General features: G+C 37.0%; 1 protein-coding gene and 1 long non-coding RNA gene across 2 annotated transcripts; both read right to left on the bottom strand.

The window, feature by feature from the left end:
* Positions 1 to 376: 376 nt before the first annotated feature.
* Positions 377 to 9,946, bottom strand: LOC113113455 (uncharacterized). The gene is made up of 2 exons (XR_003293589.1): positions 9,546 to 9,946; positions 377 to 1,497 (listed from the first exon to the last, which is right to left on the bottom strand). It is a non-coding gene; the product is annotated as an uncharacterized LOC113113455 (long non-coding RNA).
* Positions 9,947 to 19,518: 9,572 nt separating this feature from the next.
* LOC113113456 (smoothelin) lies at positions 19,519 to 23,921 on the bottom strand. The gene is given in 5 exon segments (XM_074559947.1): positions 19,519 to 20,482; positions 20,618 to 20,769; positions 21,052 to 21,166; positions 21,425 to 22,005; positions 23,654 to 23,921. Coding segments are annotated over 5 exon segments (1,224 nt in total). The 5' UTR covers positions 23,696 to 23,921; the 3' UTR covers positions 19,519 to 20,148.
* Between the last annotated feature and the right edge of the window lie 3,908 nt (positions 23,922 to 27,829).

Below are 27,829 nucleotides of genomic sequence, written 5' to 3' on the forward strand. Positions count from 1 at the left end.
GGCTTCATGAGGTGTAATTTTAAATATTGTTCTTTATTGTGTAATATTCTGACAGGGGTGCAAGATATTACATTGCAAAATTTAAAAAAAATAAATAAAATCAACCAAAATTTAATGAAAGTAAAATAAATACCAACAACTTAGAAAACTTTGCTAGTACTCCATCACTGGGATCACTGGGCTAGAATATAAGTGACTGTAATATGACAACAAATTTCTGTTTTCTGCACATTATGTGATGTATAAATATATATCTCATTATAAATTTGAAAATGTAAATAGAAAGGTGATCAATAAAGACAGTATTCAACTTTTAACCATACAATGAGAGTTCTTGAAAAAGTAAAAAAAAAAAAAAAAAAAAATCTAAATTAAAAACTGAGAATGAAAGCTGTTGTGAAAAACCTGCTGAGAATCACAGCAGGCATCAGAGTGCAGCGTAAGTGTTTCATCCCTCTAATTCTCCATCACTCTCTCTGTCTATTTGGCCTCCAGGAACAAGGCAGTTCTGCAGGATACCTTGTCTGTGGCCTTGGCTGGATGAAAGGCACTCCTGGCAGGGGTTTAGGGTATACTAATTGTGTTTTTGACTGATGCTGGGTTTTTAAATGATGAGGTGGAGAAGAGCAGAGAACATGGTGTGCAGGCCACGTATGGAGCTCTTATGATGCCGCCTATTCATGTTCACATTAAGCTGCTGGGATATACTACTCTCTTCGTAAATTGCAGTCGAAAGTGAAAATATTGCATCCTAGTATATATTGGCTTATCATTCCATAGGTTGCAATTGTGCATTCCTGTAAATTATTTAATAAAAATAATAAATGCATTGGTGATAATGATTTACATAAAAACAGGATCACCCACTTAGTTATTTATTATTATTATTAGTAGTAGTAGTAGTAGTAGTAGTAGTAGTAGTATTAATGATTTCCATAAAACAAACCTTTATCTCTAAATTTAACGAGAATCTATGTTTATCGTATTTTTTTATTTGTGAACGGGAATAAATCTATTTCAATCTTCACTTTTGCCGTTTTTTCCAGGGTGCCTGGTTAATGTGGGACTGCAATGTGCTCGCTTTATTTATTTCTTTATTCCTTTCACTCTGTTGTGCTCTGTCTTTCTCAGCAGGGGCTACGAGCTGTGATTCTCTCCCAAACCACCACCCCCCCACCCCACCCCACACTAGGCTGCACAACCTTACTGTCTTCTGCTCTCCTCGGCCGTATTTCGCTACTGCTTTCTATCGTGCTGCAGACGGCTGGTGGCTCAATGGCTAACTGGATTATGGGACAACAGAGCACCTTCCTCTCTGCCGTTGGCCTCAATCTACTCGCGCCAGCGTCTATTGAGCGCGCCCGGTCCCCGCTCAGGCCCGGCTTTATTGAGCCGTGTATGGGTCTTTATGCTGTGCGTGCTCGGCCTTGCCCCCATCCCTCATCAATCATCCGCCTGTGAGGGCGAGCTCAGAGCACAGACAGGCTTCAACCATCTCTATAGGAGAAAAAAGAGACAGAGAATGTTTACTATAAGACTGATCACTCAAATCAATCTCGTATTTGTTCTGGAATGTTTCAGTGAACTCTCGAAATACAAACATTTAGAAAAATTAAGACGGTTCATTGTGGTCGTGACATTTTTCTGTTTTAAGATGCGGATAATAAAAAAAAGAAAAGAAAAGAAAAAAGTAAAAAGCTTATATGATTTTTATATGACCAGCAGGTTGTTGTTGTTTTTTTTTTTTTTTTTTTTACCAAAACCAAACCAGAAAAAATGTTAACTGGCCACCACACATAAGCTCGGAGGCATTTCTTTTTCATTTGCTTATATTTAAGCTTATATTCTTTTGCAGTTTCTCTTTTTAAACAACGTGTTTACATCTCTTTTTTACACATTACACTATTTTTTGTTAAATTTAAGGTATAAATCTGGCAGCTGTGGTTGCTAGGACTAATCATTTACGATAAGTTGCCTACCAGAAGGCATTTTGATTAGGCTACTGTACATATTACAGTTCCTAACTGCAATTCCATTGTATAATGTACAGTATACACAGCATCACATTTAGGCTATTTAAATCGGATTGCTGCATTAAAACAACTGAAGGGCACACCATGGCGCGGAGTTCATTATAATTAAGCAAAGCAACTATGGTTAACGGTAAAAAAAAAAAGGTAGAGCAGTGTAACAAAAATCTAAAATAACGAACATTATCGGGGTAGCACACGACACTAAGACAATGCGATAAATTCAACGCTATAAAAAAACTCATACCTAACCCACACAACTGTAACACTGACTAAACAAAGAAGAAACAGCTAAAAAAATGAATAAATCTAAACTTGTCTCATGATCGCCTATTTTCCAATAAATGATAAGGCCAGTTACGGTTTTATTTAGGCATATAAAAACATTAAAAAACATTTTAGGCTACCTTATTAAATGTATAAATAAAACGTCAAGTAAGCTAATTCTTACTTTAAAAAATGTATATTTTGCAGCTATTGTACATGTAGGCTTTTGTTTTAAAATATATTTTAATATTTTTCGTTATTGAAGAGAATCAGGTGTTTTACAGTAGACCAATTAATTTTGTCTTAAAATTTTCTTTATTTCTCCGTTAAAATAAAAAACATCTTGAAACTGAACACCTCGTCTAGAGCAACGGTAAAACTGGTTACGGATGGAGAATGATATCTCGTCAGCTCTGTCGATGATATCACTTTCCCCCCCTTTTTCATCAGGCCTCAACAGTATGTCGAACTTCTCTCTCTGCGCCTAACTTTTTTAATAACGATTTTCCCCCTGGCCGTAGGCTCACACTCGTCTCCTGGAGGAATACCTCAATCCGATTATGGCTCTATTTTACAGCAGACGCCGGGGCGCAATAAGAGCAGAAACGCCACTCCACCCATCAATTAGATCTCTATTAGCATCCAATGCCCACTGTACTCCAACCAAGAACCAAAATTAAACAATTCTTCAAGTCGACAAGGTCAATTCAGACCTCAGATGCCTTTCTTTCAGAACAAATGATTTCACTCACCGGTTTATTTTTCAACAAGTATAAATGATCAATAAAGTAATAAGAACTGGATTACCCCATTCATTGTTTATGCAAATGTTGCAATCCAACAATAAACGCAATAAACGCGCATTTTACAATAGCTACACTGTTTTCCCCCCCTGAATAATATGAGTAGAGTGTACAATTTTTTTAACCTCCATTCCTTAATCTCTCTCTTTCTCTCATTTATTTAGATACCGCCTTGATTTCAAGCGGTCATTTACAGAGCTCTCTTAAACCTGATTCCTGACAGGTTATACAACATTAAGCGTTATTATTATTATTATTATTATTATTATTATATATATTTTTTATATTCTTTTTTTTTTTTTACTAGATTATTAAATACCAAATCAATATGAGTAGGTACATTTACTGATAATTCACTGCTTGGACCCTTCGATTAGTGCATCGTTGCCAACCAAGCAACATGTTAAAATGGTGCTACATTAAGGCCTGCTACCCTACGGGAAGTTAGATACTATTTATCCCTCAAGCATAACCTTGTACAAAATTTAAAAGGAAAAGCTTTTTTTTTTTTTTTTTTTTGCACCCTTCGAAAAAATACTGTAAAATTAATTACGTAAAATGAATTGTTGCAGTGCCTCTTTCACTGCACGTTGCTGACATTTTTCAACAGCCTTTCATGTGTTTACTATATATGTAAGTTTGAAGGAGTGTTATTTTTTCTTGAAATACAGTAGGCTAAAACAAATATTAGACTTGATGCTTTCACTAAAACTATACTATGATTTTGCTGTCTTAAAAAAATAAATGATACAATCCAAATGAGCTCCTATGTCACTGTCAACTCTTTTTATTCATAAAAAAAAATAAAACCTGCAGGACAAGTGGCTCAAGCACGTATTTCTCTGTTTACTGAGTCAAAGGATGGCCATTTATCATCGATCGAGACAGCGACGCATTTTCTACCTAGCTCTCTCAGACCTTGTCCTAAATTCAGCATTTTTATGGAAAACTGCAGTCATTTTGATTGATGAAATCTAAAGATGTCTAAAACAATCCCAGAGATCCCCAACTGTGGAGCTCCTACGGGGTGCTTCACTCCAGGCATTGTTATTTTGACATAAGGGGGGCGCTTCGTGAGAATACACGAAAAAATCGCGATTTCAGTGTAAAAGCGGACAGAAAAGGATTTCTTTACATTCATCCGGGCAGGCAGTGGGAAAGTTGGAAAAACTCTTTCCATTTTATAAGCAAACAATACCACCTCAGTATCTGTTGACTCCTTCAAAACATAGCCCTGCAATATATGGCTCAAAACTCAAGAAAGGCCTTTTTATTAACACGATGGACTTCAGAGTGTTCCTTTTAAAATCCGCGCTTAAAATTCAAGTCACCAAATGGAGCCTTAAGATATTAATATTTAGATGATATGATTACATTTTATTTACATTTTATTAGGGTTGCTTTATGTGGATGATGAATATGATGATGTGGAACACACTACAATCAAAATGATATGGCTTCATCAAAATAAAGGCCATTGCGCCATTTGTTTCAGAGAATTTAAGCACTGTATATTTCGGCCATTGGTTTGCAATTTTCGTGCTTGTTTGCCAATCATCCAGAAGAGCAGAAATGTCACCTGCTAAATTAGCGACTGCCCTCCATCATTAATAAGGGTAGCAAATCAAGGGCAAAATCGGAAATATCTTACTTCGTGACACCCAAAGGGAGTTTTAATAAATCTCCCTCTATTTAACAGCATTTTTCCTCAGACTCCTCCAGGCGAATAGAGGCCGTGTCAAGATTGCGTCTGTGTGCCAGTGCTTAGGACCAGCTGCTCTCAAAAACAGACAAGCCCTTGTCAATTAACTGCTGACGAGCAGGCCTGGGGATCGCCTGAGGCACTGCGGCGACCAGCAGTGTTACAGTTCCCGCAATTAGTATCCATTTCTGTCCAGACCTCCTCAGAGCGCACACAGCGCGGTCAAATGGCAAAACACTGCCAAAAAAAAAAAAAAAAAACACTGAAATAATATTTTTTGCTCAGCATTAAGGCGACGTCAAATTGTGGCTAGGAAAATATGCTAATAGATAAAAGGCCCATGTATATTCCCAACAATTTTCGTATAAATATTACGAAACTAAAAAGAAGCAAATATTATATATATATATATATATATATATATATATATATATATATATATATATATATATAGATCGGATGACAACGACATGTTTCTCGCATGTTGGCCGCCTTCTCGTGATTGTCACCGTTAACAGCTGGTGGGCATTCCGAGTCCGTCTTGGCCTTGTGGCCTTTGGCCTGGTGGGGGATGGACCTTCGGACAGGGCCGTCCAGCAGCTTTAACAACCTGCCCTTAGTTTGGGTCAGAGAGGCCAAGTCTCTAACAGGACAAGCAAAGACCCTCGCCAGCGGAAGCTGAGCCGAACAAAACGACTCCAACCCAGCCGGCCCAGGGAATCATTAGGGGATGCGTTTGTTTAACTAATTAGCAAGCTGGGCAGCCATGGGGAGACTTGTAGGACAAGGCTTTTACTCAGGAGAAGATCTAGAGTTCAAAGTATACAGGAGGGGGGAATGGCCAGTTGAATGCTCTGAAGTTCAAGAACAGAGCAAACAGCACAAGCCAAAAATCGGCAACGCGTTCAACGTGGCAGCTAAATGACCCAAAAGAAGAAGAGAAGGGGTCCCGCGTTAAATATGGGAACGTTTGTGGAACGGGTCGGTGGGTCAAGAAAAGTCAACAAGAGAGCAGTGTTAATGACAGACGGAATTTAATATCAAAAATACATAAATCTTCAGCTGCGGTCAGCAACACAATGCATACAAAGGGGCCGAGTGTTCAAACAGGCTTTATTTATTTTTATTTTTTTATGTTTTGTATAGGGAAAGAATGGGTTGGTCGGAGCTATTATCACAAAACTAAAACGTAATGTTGGTTTAAAAAATAAAATCTACCCACGTTGTGGATTTGAGTAAAAAGAGTTTTACATGCGCAACTTTTCGACGTTACTAAGATGTGCCCGCAGATTGAAGGTTTAACCGGTAATTACATAAAAAGGTGGAGCCGAAATATATCCTTTAAAATATCAGAAGAATACCACACAATTGCCACTAAGCGCAATGATGATTACACATAATAAGATGTCAAAAGACAGACTAGAGCACGCAATCCTGTTCCTAGATATTGGCTTCAAAGTAGATTTGACTATAACCAAACATGCACACCTGAACATGGGGATCACCACTGACAGGTTGTTTAGATGAGAGTTAGATCTATTCTGCGCAGAAACAAACAACATGCAACTTCGCTGACCACACAGAGAGGTTAAAGCATAATCATTGACGAAAACTCTGCATGACCTTGGGCATTGCCCCTCCTCTCTTAACCCTTGTTAGTCTTCATGTCCGTACCCAGAAACGCCACATTCCATAACTCTTCATAAAAAACCATTATTAGGGAAATCCTTTCTTTTTGACAATTTAATAGTGCAAACCAATCATGTGGGTGACACCAACCATTCATCTACCATCAGAGACAAAGAGCAGGCCTCTTCGCCATGCCGAGGGGTGTCTGCGCTATTTTCAGAACTAATCCACAATGCAAGCATTGTATCTCCATAATCATTATGTTTTCTTTTATTTTTAATTTTTGGATTGCGACACAGGCCAAGTAAACAAGACTACAGGTTATGTCCTGGTTTCATTATTTTAAGGCCATGAACAGAAGCAAAAGCATGAAGTTTTTAAGACTCATGCGAAATGCACTTGTCAGCTCATTAAAAAAGGTGAGTTTTTTGTTCTTCACACATAGGTTATGAATTATTTTTTGAATCAATTTAGCAGATTCAAGGCAATTTTGCAACATTCTCCAGTGGGACTAACAAGACAGAAAAAAAATGCTTCCTCAGAGGATTCACCTTTAGGAGCGCCTCAATAAAAGAGACATGAGCTCCACGCACCAGCGTATAATTTTTAATATATATGCAATAAATGTTCAATTTGTTTTCTGCAATGACGGGAAATAATTTCGTCATATTTTAAAGCCATTATTACATCCGTACTCCCACTCGAGCTCCTTGTGTTTGATTAAGTCATTCTGAGATTGTAGTTGATAGTTAATAACGATACTGTTATGGTGCTCTTGACATTAAATTCTCCACGGGGCAGTTATAAAAGTGTTTCTTTGTGTGCAGACCTCGGCTTTGGGTTATTTCTCTCAACCTGTCAATAACTCATTTTTAATTTGATGTCTCTATTTAGCTTGGGGAAACGACTCATAAAATACAAATGGTAGAATTTTATCCAAAACGACAAACACATACTTTTCAGGAAAAACAAAACAAATAAAAACAATATAAATATAAATATGTTAACTCAAATGTTAAAATGTTAATAAAGCATAGAGAATAATTATCAATGACTGACCAATTTAACATAAAGTATATAGGGCTTGCTTAGGTTTGTTGTGAAATGTTCATCTTTGTCATGGGTTTGTTTATCGTTCTGCTGCCTGTTCCTTCTGTTGAATAGTTTGGCTCTTATTAATTAAATATATCTATATTCATGAAAAATAATATATTAAGCATGATTTTATCTGTGCACCATCGCGTTAGTCTGCGGTATGTGCTTGTTTTTCTTAATATTGGGCTTATTTCCGAATTGGTACAATAATTAACCACTGAAGTGGTATTTATTTATTTTTGTACTGTTCTTTGGATGTAGTTAATTGATCTTTTATGCAATTGTAAAATGTTATATTTGGCACTACATATTAGAATATTAGTGGTTTATCATCCAAAATTAAACTATTTCTAACTTTTTCATTGAGATGAGATGATAAAAAAAGGCAAAAAAAAATACCATTTTCATTTTATCAAGCTAATCATTTTTATGTCCTAATACTGAATAAATAAATTATATAATATAAATAAAATATTTAACTAATGTATTGGCTATTCTTTTTTGTTTCTTTCTCTCTTTTTTAAAATCAAAATACACATATAAACATTTTCGTTTTTATTAGGATATGCATCCCGTAATTCCACATCAGTTTGAGTGAAACTTAAAGATCACTGCAGTGACAATAGCTCAAGTCAGCCTGAAATTTTTGAAACGCCTCGGTAATTTGGGGTGACAGTCATTGTCCCATTTAGCGGAACCAGGTCCACCAGTAAAGCAATAATAATAAAGAAACTATTCCCGTGAGTCTGATTTAATGTTTAAGAAAACCCGTGTTAAGAACCGCGCAGAGCCGGTTAATATAGAGAAGAAAATAGGAAAAAAAAACCGCGAAATATTGCCTTTATAAATTCCAAAAACAGACGTTTAATATATTACAGTTTAATTTGCAATTTGAAGCCTACACATAAAGTAGTCGTATTAAACTATATTTTTTAATGTTGCACGGCAGTAACATTTTAAACCCGCACGTTCATAGTTATGCGATTTTTCTTTTCGTCGATAACTTAAAAGAAGCCTTTTAAAAGTCGATTTTCTGCATCCTTTTTTTTTCTTTTGTCCACTCTCCTCGCTTGTCCAGAATTACGTTTGTTTCGCTCTATTTCTGATCCTGTTTGTTTTATTCCTTTATTCTAGGTTCGATACACAGCTGCAGAGAGAATACAGTCTTCTTTTTCGATAACAAGCACATTCTTTTTGACTGCAGTCTTTGATTTCTCTGGCTTACACAGTCTTTGACTCTGAGATGTCAATCCATCTCTTTTGTTGAGCTTTAGCTTCTATGCAGATTGAACGGAAAGCCCATCGTCAGATGTGATGGATCCGTTTCGAAATAGGGAAAGGTTAAGGGTGGAAAAGTGAAAGGGTTTCCCTGGTAATTGCTTCGGTTTTACGAAAATGCTTCACATCGTCACTGGTTTCTTTTTCCAGAGACTACGCCAAAAACATTAATGCATACATTTTAGTCATTACGTCTGCTTTGAATTGATATAAAATGGTAATATATTGTCCAAGTTCACATGTTCTCGAATTTGGTCATTTCAAAATAAATTGCCTACGCGGTTTATATTAAATAAACAGTTTATCTAAAAATACGTCCACGTGACGCAGTGCAGAATAAACCAATATATTGTGCGTAATTCATTCAAAGGTAAAATCAAAGTATTACAATATAGTCTGACCCTTATTTTATTCTTCTTCTTCTTATTTTGTTTTGTTTTGTTACGTCTTGTACCACTCACTTCAAGATATCCATACAAATATGGTATTTATCAATATGAGCTGCCGTTAAACACCGTGATTCCTCTGAGAATAACAACTATTTGCAGCTGCACTGCGACGTAGGCTGATGATCTCAGAGGAAAAAACACTGCACAGCTCTCAGCGGTCGCTAAAACCAAGTATGCTAACATTCAGCATTAGACAAAATATCCAACAGATTTCTGTTCATAAGAGAATTTAAGAATGTGAGAGCTCAAAAAAATTATCAATTTAAGATGTTAAAATGTACTAGCTACTTACAGTGCCGTGATGCGCCTTTCCGTTTGGTATCCTGTCATATCCTAACAGTGAGCTAATGTAGAGTTTGTCTTGTCTTTTTCTGGGAGATTCACTTTAACAAGTGGAAAGTTTGTGTCCTTCTGCGCCATTTTATACATGATGAGCCGTCAGTAATGGGATTATTAAACAAAAACGGTTTCAGGCGCTGGCGTTAACCTTTTTTAATGCCTAATTAGGTTTTGCAAAGAAATAATTAGATTTTGCATCGCTTACATTGCCTATATTTTCAACTGACGTAGAAACAATTTCATCTCTATTCGACCCTCTTGTCGATCAGCTTAACAATATACATTTAGCGTGACTGTATACAAGATGATTTAAAAATATGCTGTGATCAAATATTGTACATAAATTAATTACTTTGCACATTTGCCCGCATCACTGCCGTAATGCAATGATGAGAGCGCCCTCTGTGTGCCATGACCGCTTATCGCACTTTATTATTGTTATTATTTTAATTCCTATCCTCAACCCTGAAAAGTATATATATAATTATTATTATATATATATATATATATATATATATATATATAGTTATAGTTATTTTTTTTATTTTTTATTATTATTTAAAAGTAGTGAATGGCATAATAGGCTAATCTTATATAGGATACAGGAATTAAAGACGTATTTGCCATTTTACGTAGCTAACCCAAATTACATCACGCCATACATTGCTTATTAAATAGACCTCTCAAGTTTCCAAATTCACCCCGTAGAATGTTCATTACAAAGTGCAAATGAGATTTCAGGTCCAGAGGTAATGAACCTCTTCCAAATCACGGTTCCAAACTAGTTTTTATACATGCTTGTGATTTTGCCGCCGATGTTATGACAAACATTTTTAAATATATAAATATATATATTGTATATTACAAAATAAACAGGCGTTCCAGAGAAATGCTTGACTGCAGTTGTGCAATAGTAGGCTTAGGCTATAAATGTGGAAATGTGTCTCCCTGTATGTCATACTGTATAACATGCACATAATGGGTGAGTATCCCTTAATTAAAATGTACGCCTATTTCCGTTTTGATTTTACGCAGCACATTGCTGCATATACCAAAACGGTCTGAGGTGGTCTGCTTACGTTTCATGTTTAGTTCTTACAGTGTTATCAGACCATTAGGCTACATAGGCCTATTCAACGTCAAATGCAGGCTAAAATGATACCTATTGCGACTCAGTTCACATGAAAAGTTTTGCATAGAATAAGTGCATTTCACTACTACTGACTGGACAATAAATGTACTGTAGGCTAAAGTATATATTATTTATATTATAACAATAATTGTCTTTTTCTTTCCTGATAAGTGGATCTGAACATGCTCCATTACCGAGCAGAAAGGCAGCAGCAACAACAAGCTCTTGTTCTATCCAGGCTGGACTATGGCGATGCAGGTCTTCCAGCCACTTCTATGAGCTTTGTAAAAAAAAACTGGTGGAATGACCTGCCCAACTCAATCCGAGCAGCTGAGTCCTTAGCCATCTTCAAGAAACGAATAAAAACACATCTGTTCCATCTTTATTTGACCCTCTAACTCTAGCACTTTATATTCTATTTTAATTCAGACAGTGTAATAATCCAGTTTTGTGCGCTCGGCATCTGTGTGCAAGTCTCCAAACAAAGGAGCACAATAGGCTAATTGGTGATTGCAGAGCCTTATAATGACAGTGCTTATAATGTTCCTTTAGTTCAGCACCTTTGAACTCCTAAAATTATGCACTAATTGCAAATTATGTTGCAGTTCACAAGTCTTTAAAATATGTATTTATTTAAAAGTAATGCACAGAATCATTACGAAAAGTATAAAATAAGCTACATACAATTACTCATGTAATGTATAATGTAATGCATAATACATATTGAACACATAATAGCTTAGTATCCTGGGGTGCGTTTCCCGTGCAACTACGTAACTCGCTAACATCGTTATGGAAACGAACTAGTCACGACTGTTTCCCGAAACCATTGTACCTGTGTCGCAGATTCATTGTTCAAACTACGTTGGTTTGAGCTGTAGTTCTTTTTCTTCTTCGATTCAAATGGCTGACTGGAGCCATGAACACATACCGCCACCTACAGTAATTTGGTTTTATTTTAAACGCTTTATACGCTTTTGAAATGACGTTACGTATAGTCGAGTAATAACGAATCATTCATTTGTTCTGCAATACATAATATACACGCACGAAGTTAAAAATGTGCTCTTTTTCTAAACCCAATGTCAATAATTTCACAATTTCGTATGAATACTATTTCTTATTTAATATCAACAGGCTACTTAACCACAATTTAAAAACTGGGAAAAACTGGGAAGTGTTTTGGAAATGTGTTGATGAAAATTACATCAAAACCCCAATTTTCAAAGCATGAAATTGCAGTTATTTTGGAGGAGTTGGAAAATAATAAAGTCCAGCTATTTTCAAAGCTGAAAAATAGCATAACAAATGCTGACAAAATAATACATAAATAAATAAATAAAATAAAATAAAATAAAATAAATAAAATCTGGGCAGAAATCAATCAAAAATAAATGATGCTGGCTATGGATATGGACAAAGCCTAGACGAAGTTAGGAATAAGTGGAGGGACTTTGCAAGTGTGACAAAACTGAGAGCTACAGCACGTAAGAGGGAAGCAAACAATACTGATGGGGTATCAATTCAGTTCCACCATCCCTACAGAGGAAGAGAAAGTTTTTGCCATCCTGGGGCCTGTTGCAATGGAAGGATCCTTGGAGGTATAGATACATGTGCATCAACCAGACCTTAGCCTTCAAAGTTCAGAAGCCAAACATCAGGCCCCCTCTTGCCTGGCCCTTCAACATTAGGCCTTTCCACCCTGGGCCTCTAATATCATACTCTCTCTAGTCTGGCCCTCCAACATCAATCCCTCTGATTTCAGGCCCTCCAACATCAGGCCCTCTCCAGTCTGACCCTTCAACATCATATCCCCTCCTGCCTGGTCCTCTTACATCAGGCTTCACATCTTCAGAGGGCAATAAGAAGAAACAGTGGTTTAAATCCACTTGTTAGCTACACTGCATTATTATGCTGTTGGAAATGTATGGAGGTGGTGGGTGATGGCCTGATGGGTGGGTGATGGAATGACATGACTCTTTTGTGTGGGCCACTTCTGCAGTTTGCAGGTGGCTGAAGAGGGTGCATGGCTTTGGTGATAGCTGGCTGCTGGGAGACAGTGAATATCCTCTTTGCCCATACCTCCTGTCACCTGTGCAGCATCCAGCCACCACTGCAGTTTAAACCATTTGTTTAATCTGACATAATTCCTTTTACATATTTGGTTATTTGCCGATATGCATTAAATTAACACTTAAAAACATAAAAAAATACTTTTGCAAACAGTGTATATACTGTGTGTGTGTTTGTGTGATATATAGCCTATATATATAGCCTCGAACATTCAAACACATATGTAGAGAGAATTCTATATTCTAATTCTGTAAAAACAACAAAATTACTTTATTTGGGTAAATTCATAAAACAATACTATTGTAAAAACATACTATGATTTGAGTATTAATATTTAATATAAGTGCCAATATTGTTAAATGAGAAATATGTCATTTGGCTTTTTGAATGTTTAAAAAAAAATCACTCATTTGACAAACTCACCGTTTCTTCGCACAAACAAAACAATGGCTGCGTTCCAATCGGCATGATTAATACTTTCAGATGGCACTTCGAAGGGAGAATAATTGCGAGGGCCACGCTGCTATATAGTTTCAAACTGAATTTGTAATAGCCTACTAATAAAGAAGGTGAATTAGGTAATAAACTTAAACCACAACGTTAAGTCTTTTAAATCACTCAAAGTGGATGGTAAAATCTTCTAAAGTAATAGGGCATAGGGTCGATAACTGAATAGAACACCCCAGGTGCGGCACAATCAATGAAGTAGACACAGCAACTACGAAACAAGGCCCGGTTCCCCAAAACGTTCTTATCGCTAAGTAGATCTTTACCTATTCCTTAACCTCTCTCTTAACCTTATGGCACGATTCCCGACACGTTCGTACGCTAAGTATATCTTCTGTAAGTCATATTTTCGTAAGGTTGGTCTGGACCATTCGTAACCTCTCTCTTAGCGTTGTTTGAGCTCAAGACGCTACTGTACAGCAGTCTTTAGAAACCAGCGCAGCGAAGTACAAGTCAAACTATGGTATGTTGACAATGTTGTGGCCCAACAATGATTTTATGTTAGTTTTTAAGACTCATAATAAATTATGTTCGCAATGGATACAGGCCTATATATGAAGTTGACTTTATGTGGTTTCAGAACTAATATGGTGGTAATTAGCCTAGGCTTTTTCGTAATGTAATTAAAGCGAATTGACAATACATTTTTTTGATAATTAAAATCTGGCAAACAATTTGGCTCTAAATGGCTAAGATCTATAAATGGGTAAGCATGGTGGTGTCCAGTTAGCGACCAACTATCGCAGCGATCCAACGTGTCTTTGTATTGAATCAAAGACCGAGACAGACGCGGAGCCGTTTAGTCCATTTCAATTTTTTTATTCGGCAAAACTTAAGTCCTTTTGACATTTTTCCTGACGTGGCTATATAAAAAAAAAAATTCGCCTCCCAAGACAGCTCATTATGGAGTTGCTGGACCTTCTCAGACCTACGCTTTCCAGTCAAACGTGGCGGAATTTTACTTTAAGCCCTGAAGCCCAGCACTACTTTTTTTTTTCTTTATTTTTTTATTTTTCTTTTTCTTGTTCTTTTTTTTTGTTGTTGTTTTTTTTTTTTTTTTTTTTTTTTTTTTTTTTGCTACAGAGAGATTCATCGAGGTCGTGGGAAAGGGCTACAGCCTAATCAAGACCTCTGTGTGGAGGTGCGTCCACACTGTCACCAACGCCCTTCTGCGCCATGTCGGGGATTGTATCCTGGTGGATGGCACACTCGTCCCTATCGCCAATCCATCATTGAATGATCAGGCGTAGGCTACTTATCGCGAAAGGGATACGCGGCCATAAACGTGCAGGTTATAGTGGACCATTGGGGTGTGATATCTGAGCTCATGGCAAGGTCCAGCAAAACTTCAACTTCCTCTGACGAGAGGCTTGGTGCCCTTTTTTACGTTGCTTCCCCACCATACTTTGTATCTAACTCTCTCTCTCTCTCTCTCTCTCTGTTCATTGTAGATAGGTTGCTTTTTATTAAAAACATAAACCAATTGCAATCAATACCGCATTAAACAGAAGTAACTGGAGCTGCTTGCCAATCAATTCTGATTGTAAAGTACCTTACCATTAATATAAAAGTGTATTACATAATTTTTAGAAGTCGTTAAACCCATGTCAAGAAGCGGCACAAGTGGCACAATGGGATAAAGAGGGTGGATGATTAGCGAGGGATACCCGGTTAGTCTAACCGTCACAACATATCGTGTGAACATATTACTGACCATTTGATAATTAAATTTATAGTCTATATTCTACTGATAACTTAAAATATATTAAAATAAATGTTACTATAATAATTTGAGGAATATTTCATTTGCATAGAACGTGTTGTCTTTCTTAACGCTGTATTGCACCATCGCGTGAAGTGGAAAATCAATTCATGAGCAATCGATGCCAACTAATTCAGCACCCTCACTTTGGACAGCGCTCTTGTTACGTCAGACGTAAGAGGCAGCGTGCTAAGAGCTTCCTAAGGGACACTTCGGGGAACACACTTAGGAACATAAACAACTTTGGTAAGATATATCTTTCGAGGTCTTCTTAGCACGCAAGAGTGAGCGTTATCGGGAAACCGGGCCCAAGGTTATGGTTTCGGGAAACACCGAATCGTTGAACTATGTTGGTAACGATGGAACTTGCGACCATAGTTGGCTGACGATGATTTTGGGAAACGATTCTGATTTATGAAATAAAAACTTAAACTCAAAATGTTTAATCAATTTATTTAGTTATATTAGAACTAGTTATAAAACTAGAAGTCTATGTCCCCGGTTAAGTAAATGTGTGTTGATGTAGTCGATGGATGTTTATGTAAAACAAAAAAGATAATGAATTATTAAAGACTGGCAAAAATGTAATCACTAACTTGTTATCCGCAAAAGTGAAATTATGCGCACATGTTTGTTTGTTATGAAAACAATAGAAAAATAAGTCCTCAGTCAAACATAGCCTATATGTAGTTTGCATGAAAATGTAAAGTCGTCGGTAATTATCGCAAATGAAGCCCTTTAAGTTCGTAGTTACAATTTGGCTGTATTAGATTTTTAGAGATATTTGTAAAATTTTAGATTTGAACCAAAATCCTTCTATAAGGCCTATAAAAGAACGTGCGTAATTATGGTGCCATGTCTGGAATATAGACACATATTAAACTCTTTTAACAGACTGTGAATATATAAATAATGTAAATGTAGCCTATAACACTGTTTCAGTCTGACATTAAATTTCACAACTATGGGGTGTTCTATTACAGCTGTTGATTGAGTGACTGTATCAGTCTGCATCAGGCGTGCAGCTGTCTTGAGATTAAAGAAATGGTGGAATAGACCTCGACTGCTGTTTTAGTCTTAAAATTGGCATTATCACATGTCAGACAGTTTTATCAACTTCAAGAAGTTATTTCAAAATGTCAACTTAAAAGCAGCTCATCAATTATCAATGTATAATTCAGTACATTCAATTTGTATTCAGTTTAGACAATCACAGTCTGTGACAGCTAAACGCTGGTCCAGGTAATAATAATAATAATAATAATAATAATAATAATAATAAATACATTTCAGATTAGATTGTAGAGAGCTAGAAATATGTAACAGAAACTTAAAAACAATAGAAATGGGGCGAATTCAAGTTCAGTAAATGTCCCCCTCATTTGACCAGAATTCACCGTAAGAGAAAAGTGACACCTAGAGGACGGTTGAAGCGCCATTATTAAAAACACATACAGGAACATAAAATAAGACACACAGGTACATAACAAAGAACAACTTTTGGCTTACACTTTTATCAGTAATCAGTGGTTCACAAATACGCTGTAAAAATAGATTATGAATTTATTTTTGCTTTAAATAAATTTACATGACATAAGTGTACTTCTTTAATTGCTTGGAGTCTTGTATCTCTAATTATGGTCATACTAATTTTAAATTTGTATAGCAATTACATTCCATTCCAGCTGCAACTGGAAACGTAGGTTAAATCTGAACATATAATCACTTCTCATATTATGTATACTTCATAGTGTCAGTAACTGGATCTTTAACATCAAACTATTTGGACTTGACTAGAAACATAAACCATGCCTGCCAAATATGTATTTAGCACCACATATCATTATCATGCACACAGAGCATATATTAAATAGGCCAGTGCTTTTTAGAAATTGTTTTTAAACTCACTTTCTTTTGAGATAGTAAGTTAACAGCTGTCTGAAATAACAAAGTAACAAGAAAACATCAAAATATGAAAGATGAATATTAATGAAGGTGAAATTAAAGTATAGCTGAGGTGACTTTCAACCAAAAGTTGAAATGAAAAGTTAAAAAATCTGAATCCAGTATCATAGGGATGACATTATCAGTTCTCGGCTATTTATCAAAACTGTATTACATTGTCTTCTATGGAGCTTCTTGATCCTTTGCATATATTTTACCCCCAGATTCCAAAGTAAGGGACAACAAAATCCTAATCTACTCTTTCACAACTTTAATCTGATGAATCCTTATTCATATCCTCAGTCTCGTCACTTTGATTCATGGGGTCCAAAATAACATTTGTATTGGTGGGCCTCCAGCATACAGTACCCCCTCATTACAGGGATCTCTGCTTTAAAGGATACCAGATAATCCATGTGCTGACTCTGTGGCTGATGGCTGCTGTCCGGGTGGGGGCCAGCGTTTCTCAAATTTGCTGAAGAATAGTGGGTCGGTGAAGGGCCCTCCATACACAATTGTTTGCAGCAGGTAGACTAGTGCCACTACTAGGCTGGAGACCAGAAAAAAGGGAATGAAGGGACGAAGATGTGTCCACACAACTCCCACACCATAAGTGAGGCCACCATGGTCACGGTAATGGGTGGTCTTGCGGGATGTCGATGATGGTGGAATGGGCGAAGCTTGGCTGTCTGAATCCTTGTAATTGGAAGACTCTGGATCAGTGGAATCCATGGTTGATGGTTGTATAATGTTGATTGATCCACCCAGGAAATCAAAACAAATAATGATTAAATACTATGGAACATCCAACAAATGTAGATGTTCAAGATGTCAGCATTTACAGAGTATTGCATGATCCTGTGCGTCTTAAGGCGATCTGTGGTCTTCTCAGTCAGATCTTGACAGATGAAACAAAGTTTGCAGTAAATACTCCAGAATTAATACCCTAAAGACAGATTCATCGATTTCCTCATGTGCTCTTATTTCTCTCTTTTTCTGACTCTTAACTCTCTCTGTGGGTGTTTGCATGCACTGACAGAGTTGGTCTCTTTCGGGACCTCATAAGATCACCACACCAGTTTCATACCAGCCGCACTCAGGGAAATAGAATACTCTGAGTGAGATACTCTGAGAGAGTGCAAACGATGTAGGGATAAGATTCCTATGTGTATATATAGCACCATGTGGTTGAAACATTTGAACGAAGTGGGTGTCATAAACAGTGACAGTGAGCCATTTACTTCACTGTGTCAGCAGCCTTAAATTCATCTGTGTTGAAATAGCACGTGCAACTAGCATAATCATTTTCCTCTCTCTCTCTCTTTTTCTTTCTTTCGCTAACTCTAACCAACACAAAATTTGAAGGCATAGTTAGAGTGAGGTGATTTATAGCTCCAGCATGGAGCAGATGCCCCTCATGGGTTTCATGTTCTAAAGCCATCAAAACAAAAACTGCTGACAGAATTCGGTCAGCGTGACTTCTGTTTTGGAAATCACTCTGTGCCCTATAAATAAAGTAAGCAGGAGAGAGAGATGTTCTCTGTCCTTAATGTTTATTGTGGATGATTGGATTAATTTCACACATTTAGTTTTTTGTAATAATTTGACTTTTGGTTTTTGTAATAATTTGACTTTGATATATCAAATGGTATATTCTTTAATTGTTACAAGTTGAGTTATGCAACACTGCTATAAAAAAAAAAAAGAAAGAAAGAAAAAGAAAAAAGAAAAACTGGACCCACTGCTCTGAATATTTGTATGACATCCTTACTTAATGCACCTTATTCAGATCATTAGCACATTAGGAGAGAGCTCCATGAAGCTCCATCTGTATGTTAGAGAAGAGAGACATTCAAATTGTGCAAAGCAGTAGGTCCCAAGGACCAGAATTGACATCCACTGATGTAAAAAACACTAGGGACACTGTGTTCAGATCGATGCTGCCATCCTTATCGCAGCATGAATTACACAGCATGTGAAGTGCAAAATGTGTAAAAAATGTAAGTGCTTAGAGGACATAGTAAATATAATGGAGAACACTGCATCACTGTACCTACTATGTACAGTAATGTACGTTAGTCAACTCAGAAGGTCAACTCAAGTACTTTGCATTGTGGGGTAGAGTAGGCCTACTCTACCCCACAATGCAAAGTACTTGAGTTGACCTTCTTTTTCCAATTTAGAATGAGGTTAATCTTATTTGGAAATGTATTTTAAAACTTATAGCCCAAGTAACTAAGGTTCTCCTTATCTTGACATGTGATAGTAATGACAATATTAAAAATATAAAAATGAAATATGTTTCATTTATTAGATAATATCCATTTTGATAATAGAAATAAATAAGCATAAGGTTTAAAGCAACATGAAAATGAATTTGCATTGTTTCATTCAACTATAATAAACTATATTATATAAACTATAGTAACTGTATTATTAAACACATTTTATTAATGTGTATAGAAAGAAAGCTTAAAAACTCTGGCTGAGGAACAAGCCCAAAATGCACAAATTGTTGCATATTTACCCTTTCATGTACTAAAACAAAGAAAGGAAAAGCAATTTAATCTAATATGAACCACCCTTTAATAGGGAATTGAATGAAATCTTTAAACTTACACTTCAAAAGCCTTCCTAATTGAAGAATCACCCTAAAATTAGATTAAAATGCAAAATAACTTTTTATTTAGATGATGGTCACACAGAAAGAAACAATGCATGAATAATAAATAATGAAGATACTGTGGAGACATCTAGCATCACTTTCTAAATTTTAGTTACACACCTTTGCTAGTCTTTAGAGTGAATAGGCTCAGAGGAAATGTTTGAGAGCATTTGTTTATTTGCCATGAAACATTGTATAGCTTATAATGAGTCAGAGGACAGTGTGAGATGTGTATCTGAAGTCAGTAGTCACTTAAAAATAGGCCTGAAAATAGAATAAAAGTCACATTTTCAAGCATTTGAGATAAATGAAAATCTGTATAATTAAAAACCTATACAATCCCAAACAACTCAACAAAAAAATAACACATTTATCATCCACATAAGACACAAAAATCACTATCCATACCTTCAAAAAAGCTGAAATTGGAAACAAAATTATTCTGACACTTTCCTTTCATTTATGTAGTTTTTCTATTTTTCATCCAAACCATCTGCATTTACTACATTTTCATTCTGATCTGTCTCTTGTTCTGTCTTTCTGTCAGAATCTGATCCATTTTTCTCTGTCTCCTCATTTTGATTAATCTCATCCCTTTCTTCATCTCCATTACCTTTAGAAACCCCTTGATCTTCTTCTTTGTTTTTGTCCTTCTCTATGCTCTCTTTTTCCCTCCTTTCTTTCTCTATCTTTGAGAGGTGATGACAGAGAGCCTGTACATAGGTAAAAACACACAGAGGATCTGGGTTGTTGCCCATTAGTAACATGTCAGACACTTCCAAAAGGGGGCAGCAGTCAGCAAGAGATCTGGAATTGAAAGAGAGTTTTTTTTTTTTGTATAAATATGCAGAAATTAAATGAACAAATATACTCTTCTTCAGACACCACATTTTGCCATAATGTGATACTGCTTATATATTTACACACAGTTTGTCAACATACTCTGCTGTACTGAAGGCCAGAGTGAAATTCTTCTCCCGTTCACTTGATTTGAGGGAGGAAAAGTCAAAAGCAGAGGGAAAGAAGCGATGAACAAGTGCACAGAAAGCCAGGCCATCACTCCACGAAGAAGAGAAGTTTTCTATGTTGACACCCTTTGAGATACAAAATATTACAAAAATAAGTAGATCCATAGGAAAACTTCCACTATAGGTCATACTTCCCTAATGTGCTTTGCTCATACTAACGAATGTAGTTTTGATGGTGAGCACATGCTCTCAAAAATGCTTAAAAATACATGTGTAATATTCAATATGGCATCCATCATGACTAAGGTATATAGGGATCTTGAGTACTTAGTTCATTTAACATTCTGTGTTTACAAATATTGTTTCTCAGTTTTAAAACTTTCTCATGAAGTTTTAACTTTACTTTACCTCATACTTCTGTGTTTTGTTCCTGCACCACTGCAGAATTTTCTGTTTAATTGATGCTCCACCAGCCATACCTATAGATGTCCGCTGAACTTTAAAGTTTCTGACACCTGGAGTCCTATACAACAAACCAACATATGCTATTCACACTTAAGACACAGCAGACTACAAATCCAACGACAACAGCAGAATAAGCTGAATAAGTTAAGCAGAACTCGTTACTGAAAATTTGATTATTATTATTATTAAATAGAGAATATAACAAATGTGTGGGTGATCAAAACTTCAAAGCACATGGTATTGTGCCAGTGATCCATATGATAATGAGGTTGATGATAATGATAAAGAAAGATATCATGTTAGTGAGATGACTTACTGGTCCTTCTGAAACTTGGCCATGGCATCTCTTCTGGCCGAGGGTCGAGCAGATGACTTGGTGGGGGCTCTGAGAGCAGAGGATGGAGCTGTTCTTCCCAGATTTTCTGGTTTGTTCTTGATATAATCTTTAGTCTCTTTTTTCTCTTTTGTTTTACCTTAATCTTCTTTATTTTTGCCTTCAGCTTCTGTTGTTATCGTGTCCTCTTCTTTGTGCTTTACCTCAAATTGTCCCTCTTTGTTGCAGGAATCATTCTCTTTCATGTGAGGATCGTTGTTACTCCTCTTTTCTTCTTCTACCTCACTTTCTTTGTTTTCATTTACCCCTGTCTCTTTTTCTTGTTTTCCAGGTCTATGTTCTTTGATTTCCTTCTCTTGTTCTTTTTTCTCTTCCACGATGTTGGCATTCTCCGTGAGTCCATCCTCTCGCTCACATATCTCACTGTCACTGGCTTCTGCTTTTGTGTTCTCATGATTTTCTTTGTTTTTCTCATTAGCTCCACCCTCTGTAGTATCAGTCCCACCTCCTGGCTCTGTCTCTGCAACACATTCAGTCTCTGGGGACTTCACATGTTTGGCATCCTGTCAAGGGCCCATTCCAAACAAAAAATTATACCACAGTACAAAATTACCAATCACAGCGCATCTCTACAGTGTGTGCAACAGGTTTGGTGGTATGGGTAGGTTTAAAGGTGGGTAAGGTGTAAGGGATGGGTCAACAGTGTAATTATAAATGTAATTACATGAAGGTATTTCAAAGATATAAGTACTATGTAAAACATGTATGTACACAATAGATTGTAGGTTACAATGTAGACAGTATATTGTACCAAATTATTAATTCACATGTAAGTACAGAGTAGTTAAGGCCACTTAATATAAAGTAGGACCGGGTATATTTGTGTAACTTGGAACAGTAGTATAATAACTATTTTAGTATAATAACAATAGTGTTAACTAGTTGTCCTCTAGTTAAGCATTTAGCTAGTCAATGAACAAGCATATTGGTAACTGATAATCGCAGGCTACTATTTATGTAAGCTAACAATGCTACAAAAGCATAAACAGAAAGACTTTAAATAAGTAGCCTGTAATTAAATTGGTATAGTATTTATTTCTTCCATCCTCTTGTGAATATCTTTTATATTAGGAAGTATATACTGTCTCATTTATCAATCAGTCAAATCAGTTTTTCATCAAGATATTCTTTTTTACCCCTTGTGACGCACTACATTTCAATCCCAGCCAAAGGGTTTATGTGTGATGTTCTCAGTTTGATATAAGGTAACATCAGTGTTTGTGTGTCTCTCTCGTGTGTGTGTGTGTGTGTGTGTGTGTGTGTATTTAGAGGAGCTGTCCCAGGTGTCACATGAGGTCATGACTCACCAGTTGTTAAAAGAGCTGCAGCATTCCAATAAATGAGCAGGTGGGAGGGGGAGCATTAGTAAATGTGTTCTCATATCGAATTACCACATATAAATTAAACTAGCAAAATTATCAATCTGATAGCATTCCTGATAATAATTACATGATATTGTAATTCTTATGCGTTTTTGACTTGGAGTGCAAACATATTGACCATAGCAACTTCCGAATGCAAGACAGCTTGCCTGCATGTCTGTCTCTCTTTGTGCGTATGTGTGTGTGATGGAGAGAGAGAGAGAGAGAAAGAGAGTGACACCAAATACAATGCATGTATTATTATTATTTCCTTTTTCATGTGACCCTATTGATGGAAAATCTACATTGTAAAAATGTATTACAAGTATAGTTGTAAATAAAACAAAGGTTATTGGATTATTTTTTACAAGACATTTTTTTTCTACATCAAAGTGTCATCGTTAATTCAGTGTGTTGCTGTTTATTGCTTATGACATTTACTACTAATTTCTGAAATAACATTTTCTCCACCAATCTTTTTTTTTTTTTTTTTGTAGTAAATAAGTAATCAATCCCTTATTTCCCTTCAAATAATTATAAATAAATATTTTCTATTGCATTAAACAGATCATCTCAGATTAAAAATGGTTAGCTATCTTAAAAATTAAAAACATTTGTAAACATCATGTCATATCAGCCTGATGCATCATGTTTTTGAGATGTTAAAAAGGGCTTGGGATCTCTCAGACAGAACACCAGGGTTAATGTGAGATAGTGAGAGAAATATAGGAAATGAAATAGAGAGAATCACATGATAATTCACTGCAACAATTACCTGGTCACACATTACCTTTGTTTCATTGGTCAAAGCGATATTCTCTGAATCCTCCATGTGTCCAGTGTAGTCTGTTCACAATGAACGTATCTCCAGTCCAGCCTAACTACAGTAATCACTGAACTGACGGACAAACAATACTGTCTTCTTCCTTCTTCACCTCTGTCTTTCTTCTGATTTTCTTGGTCTCTCTTTCTCTCTTCTTCCTTACCCCTCAACCCCCTTCTGTCTCAGTCTGACCTTTTAAACAACACACTCTCCAGAAATAGTGTAACACTGGTAACACTGGCTCAGACAGACCCACTGAGCAGCTGTTAGTGCTGGTAACCAATGCACAACATTGGAAGTAATAATCAGTATTGACGCACATCCAACATACTGTAGAGACAAACGTTTATGACAGAAATAGCCTTTACATTTTTTTAATTGAATATGAACTGGCTAAATCTTTTTGGACCTTATTTGCATACACTTATAAAATAAAATAAAAAGCTGTCATTAGGGCATTACACTTTCTGAATGTACTACAGTTTAGGTTCTAACATTTAAACATTAGGTGCTAAAATGTTACTGTTGTAAATGTTATATAAGAAAAGATCATAGCGCCCTCATACTGATGTTTCCAGTTATTCAGTTTTGTCTTCTATTTCATTTGCAAAGAGGGTTTTTTTTTTTTTTTATTATTATGCTATTTTGGATTTTTATGCAAATGTGGTCAAAATAGCAGTTTAAAAATGAAGAATTTGGAATTCATCTGACGCTTTCACTTTGTACACTTCTTTATCAAAGCAGACTGTGGTTCATTATCTCAGTGGACATGTATAGTTCTTCTTATCCTGTAGAGGAACATCTCCCTCAACACAAAGCAGATGGTTTTAAAAATAGACTGCTATCTTTGCTCTCATTCACTCACTGCCCATGATTAACTGTTGTCTTCCTTCACCTCTTTCTCCATACACTCTGTGCTCACCTCTCTGTATCAACACATGTAACACATGTGGACGTGCATTTTATTGCTCTTGGTTTGATTAAATGATGAATTATTTAACCCTTAATTCAAGGGAAAATATTTGGTGTCAATATTGTTGAAGCTAAGATGCTGTGAATAAATGCCAATATGGTCAGTATGGTCACTTTAAATTGTAGTGTTAATTTTTTTTTAATGATCCTGGAACAACATTATTGTCGAAAAAATATAGACTAAACCCAATCCCTACCCCTGACCCTACCCATAATTTATTCCTAAAATCAGTGGGAAATGTTAGCTGATGTACAAGGGTGTAGAAGCATCTAACCCAAACTGTTAGCCTAAAACAGATATTTCCTGAAAAGTTATATCTCAATCCTGATTGATTGATTGATTGATTGAGTGAGTGAGTGAGTGAGTGAGTGAGTGAGTGAGTGAGTGAGTGAGTGAGTGAGTGAGTGAGTGAGTGAGTGAGTGAGTGAGTGAGTGAGTGATTGGAATGTTGTTCCAGAAGTTGGTGAAATCATGCTCACCCACGGAGTGGATGTATGTTCAGATCGGAAGAGGGCGCCAGATACATATATTTACTTTGCAAACACTTCACAACCAAAGTTGCGCTGTAAATTGCACAATTAAAAAATAAATAAATCAGGTTTTACTATTCTTGTGGGGTCATTTGCTGCCAATAACTTATGAAATACCGTACACAACAACAAAAACAGCTATAATAAGTATTATTATTATTATTATTATTATTATTATTATTATTATTATTATTATTATTATTATTACAATTAATTGATATTAATAAGCATTTATTTCAGTAATCTAATCTCAAGACATCAGAAACATCATAGACAATACTCCGATTTAATTATATATATTTGTACAAAAGGAAAATGTCACATGATACATTATTAGAAGCTATTTTCAAGCACAATACAATATTCTGTAAATGTTTTCTTACAGAAATAGGCAAGTGATATGAAGCTGTAGGTAATATGCTAAACCTGCAACTGGGTGTATTTCGTATACCTTTCAGCATCTTTGATCACTGCAATGGTGCAGAGGACTTAGCTGCTGGACACATTCATGACCGGTGATCAATGAATTAATTCCCTCTAACACTAATGTATAGGCTACAGGGTGGATGGATTTAGATGTGCAATAAGAAACATTTGTCTCTTTGTTACATTTATGATTGTTCTTTCCATTACAAGAAAAAGGAAGATAGTAGTGGTGCTATAATACTGTAGCTGAGCACAGGTTTAGAAAAGTGTCTAGTCATAAAACAAACAGGTTTGGACATAGAATAGTCAATAAAACATTCTCAGCATTGCAGTCAGAGCAGTCCTTTGGACTCAGAAGATAATTTCAGGCCTTGAGGTTACATTTTGGTAAAGTCTGTTTCATTCAAAATGGTTCCCCTTTTAGTGTCATGTATCTTATGATATTCTCAAGTGATGACATTTACACAAATATGAAAATGCTGATAAGCTAATTTTACACATCTGTGACCGCATGTGATTCGTTCCACAGATTGTATGTACTGTAGCAAGCAATAGTACATCACAGCTAAATGATTGTTTCATAGGAAATTTATTTATGCTGGCTCAAACATCCACGTTTTAAATCTGTAAATTATACTGCAGTTTGTAAGTTTACTGGAAATTATAAGAGTGAGTAAGTAAGCAAGTAAGGAAGGTAGGAAGGAAGGAAGCAAGTACGTTCTTAAAAATAAAGGTGCGTAAAAGGTTCTTCACAGTGATGCCATAAAATAACCATTTTTGGTTTCACAAAGGACAATTCAGTCTGAGGATCTTCTAAGGACCATCTCTGTTATGAAGAGAGTCAGAGGCGTTCGGATCCAAATGCAGTATTTATTTAGAGAATGGTCAGACAGGCAGAAATCAGGAATGGCGTCAGGTGTGTCAGGGATAAAGCAGAACCGAAACCAGAAACAAGCGGAGATCGGGGCAGGCAGCAGAGAAATCAGAGTCGAATACACACTCCAAAGGTCAAACACGGGAATAACACACACAGGGGACAAACACTCGGAAATGTCAGACAGGCTAAACAAGACTTCGTAATGTGGTGGAGTGAGTGTGCTGCTTATATGTGTGTGTGTGCAGGTGTGAGTGCAGATGCAGGTGTGTGTGTGCAATCAGTACCAGGGATGAGGCAGGATGGAAAATGGAGTTCTGATTGAACCCCACCCCACCAAAGGAGCGGCTTTCAGACGCTCAAAACAATCTAGAAGGGTGGTGGAGCGGAGGCGGAACAGGGGGAGCGACGGATGGCCAGGTCCATGTGGAAGTGCAGTGGCCAGGGACCGGGGCAGAGCAGGTGGAACTGGAGCCCTTCCTGGGCCTAACATGGAGATCAGGAGCCCTTCCTGGACCTGACATGGGAAACAGGGGCCCGCCATGGCCTTAACTTCGGAACAGGGTTTAACTCAGGAACAAGGACCCACCGTGGGCTTTACTCGGGAACAGGGGCCCACCCTGAACTTAACTCGGGAACAGGGTCCCGCCATGGGCTTAACTTAGGAACAGGGGCCAGCCATGGGCTTAACTCGGGAACAGGGGCCCGCCATGGTCTTAACTCGGGAACAGGGCTTAACTCGGGAACAGGGGCCCACCATGGGCTTAACTTGGGAACAGGGACCCGCCGTGAGCTTAACTCGGGAACAGGGGTCCACCAGAGTGGAACAGGTGGCGTGGGAGCCCACCAGAGTGGAACAGGTGGAGCTGGAGCCCACCAGTGCAGAACAGAGGACCACCACAGCCGAGAAGACGGGACAGAAGCCCACCAGGGCGGAGCAGAGGACCACCACAGTGGAGTCGATGGCACAGGAGAACACGTCTGGTCAGGTGGGACTGAAACAGAGAACATAAACAGGTTAATAGCGGCCTCCATGGCCGTGATGAGATGGTAGCTGGACTCCGTGCCCATGACATGGCAGGCGGTGAGTTCATGGAGGACCTCTGTGGCCATGACAGGACAGACAGAGAGTTGGTGGACGGCCTCCGTAGCCATGACCGGAATGAATGAGAGCTCATAGACGGCCTCCATAGCCGCGACAGGATAGGACAAGGGCTCTGGAAGTTCAGCTGAGAAGTGACAGGGCACTGGAAGTTCGGCCTAGACGTAACGAGGCTCTGGGGGTTTGGCTGAGACGTGACGAGGCTCTGTGGTGATTTGAAGATCAACTGTGACTTGAC

Source organism: Carassius auratus, chromosome 14 (genome assembly GCF_003368295.1).
Source record: "Carassius auratus strain Wakin chromosome 14, ASM336829v1, whole genome shotgun sequence".
In the NCBI taxonomy this organism is placed as follows: domain Eukaryota; kingdom Metazoa; phylum Chordata; class Actinopteri; order Cypriniformes; family Cyprinidae; genus Carassius; species Carassius auratus.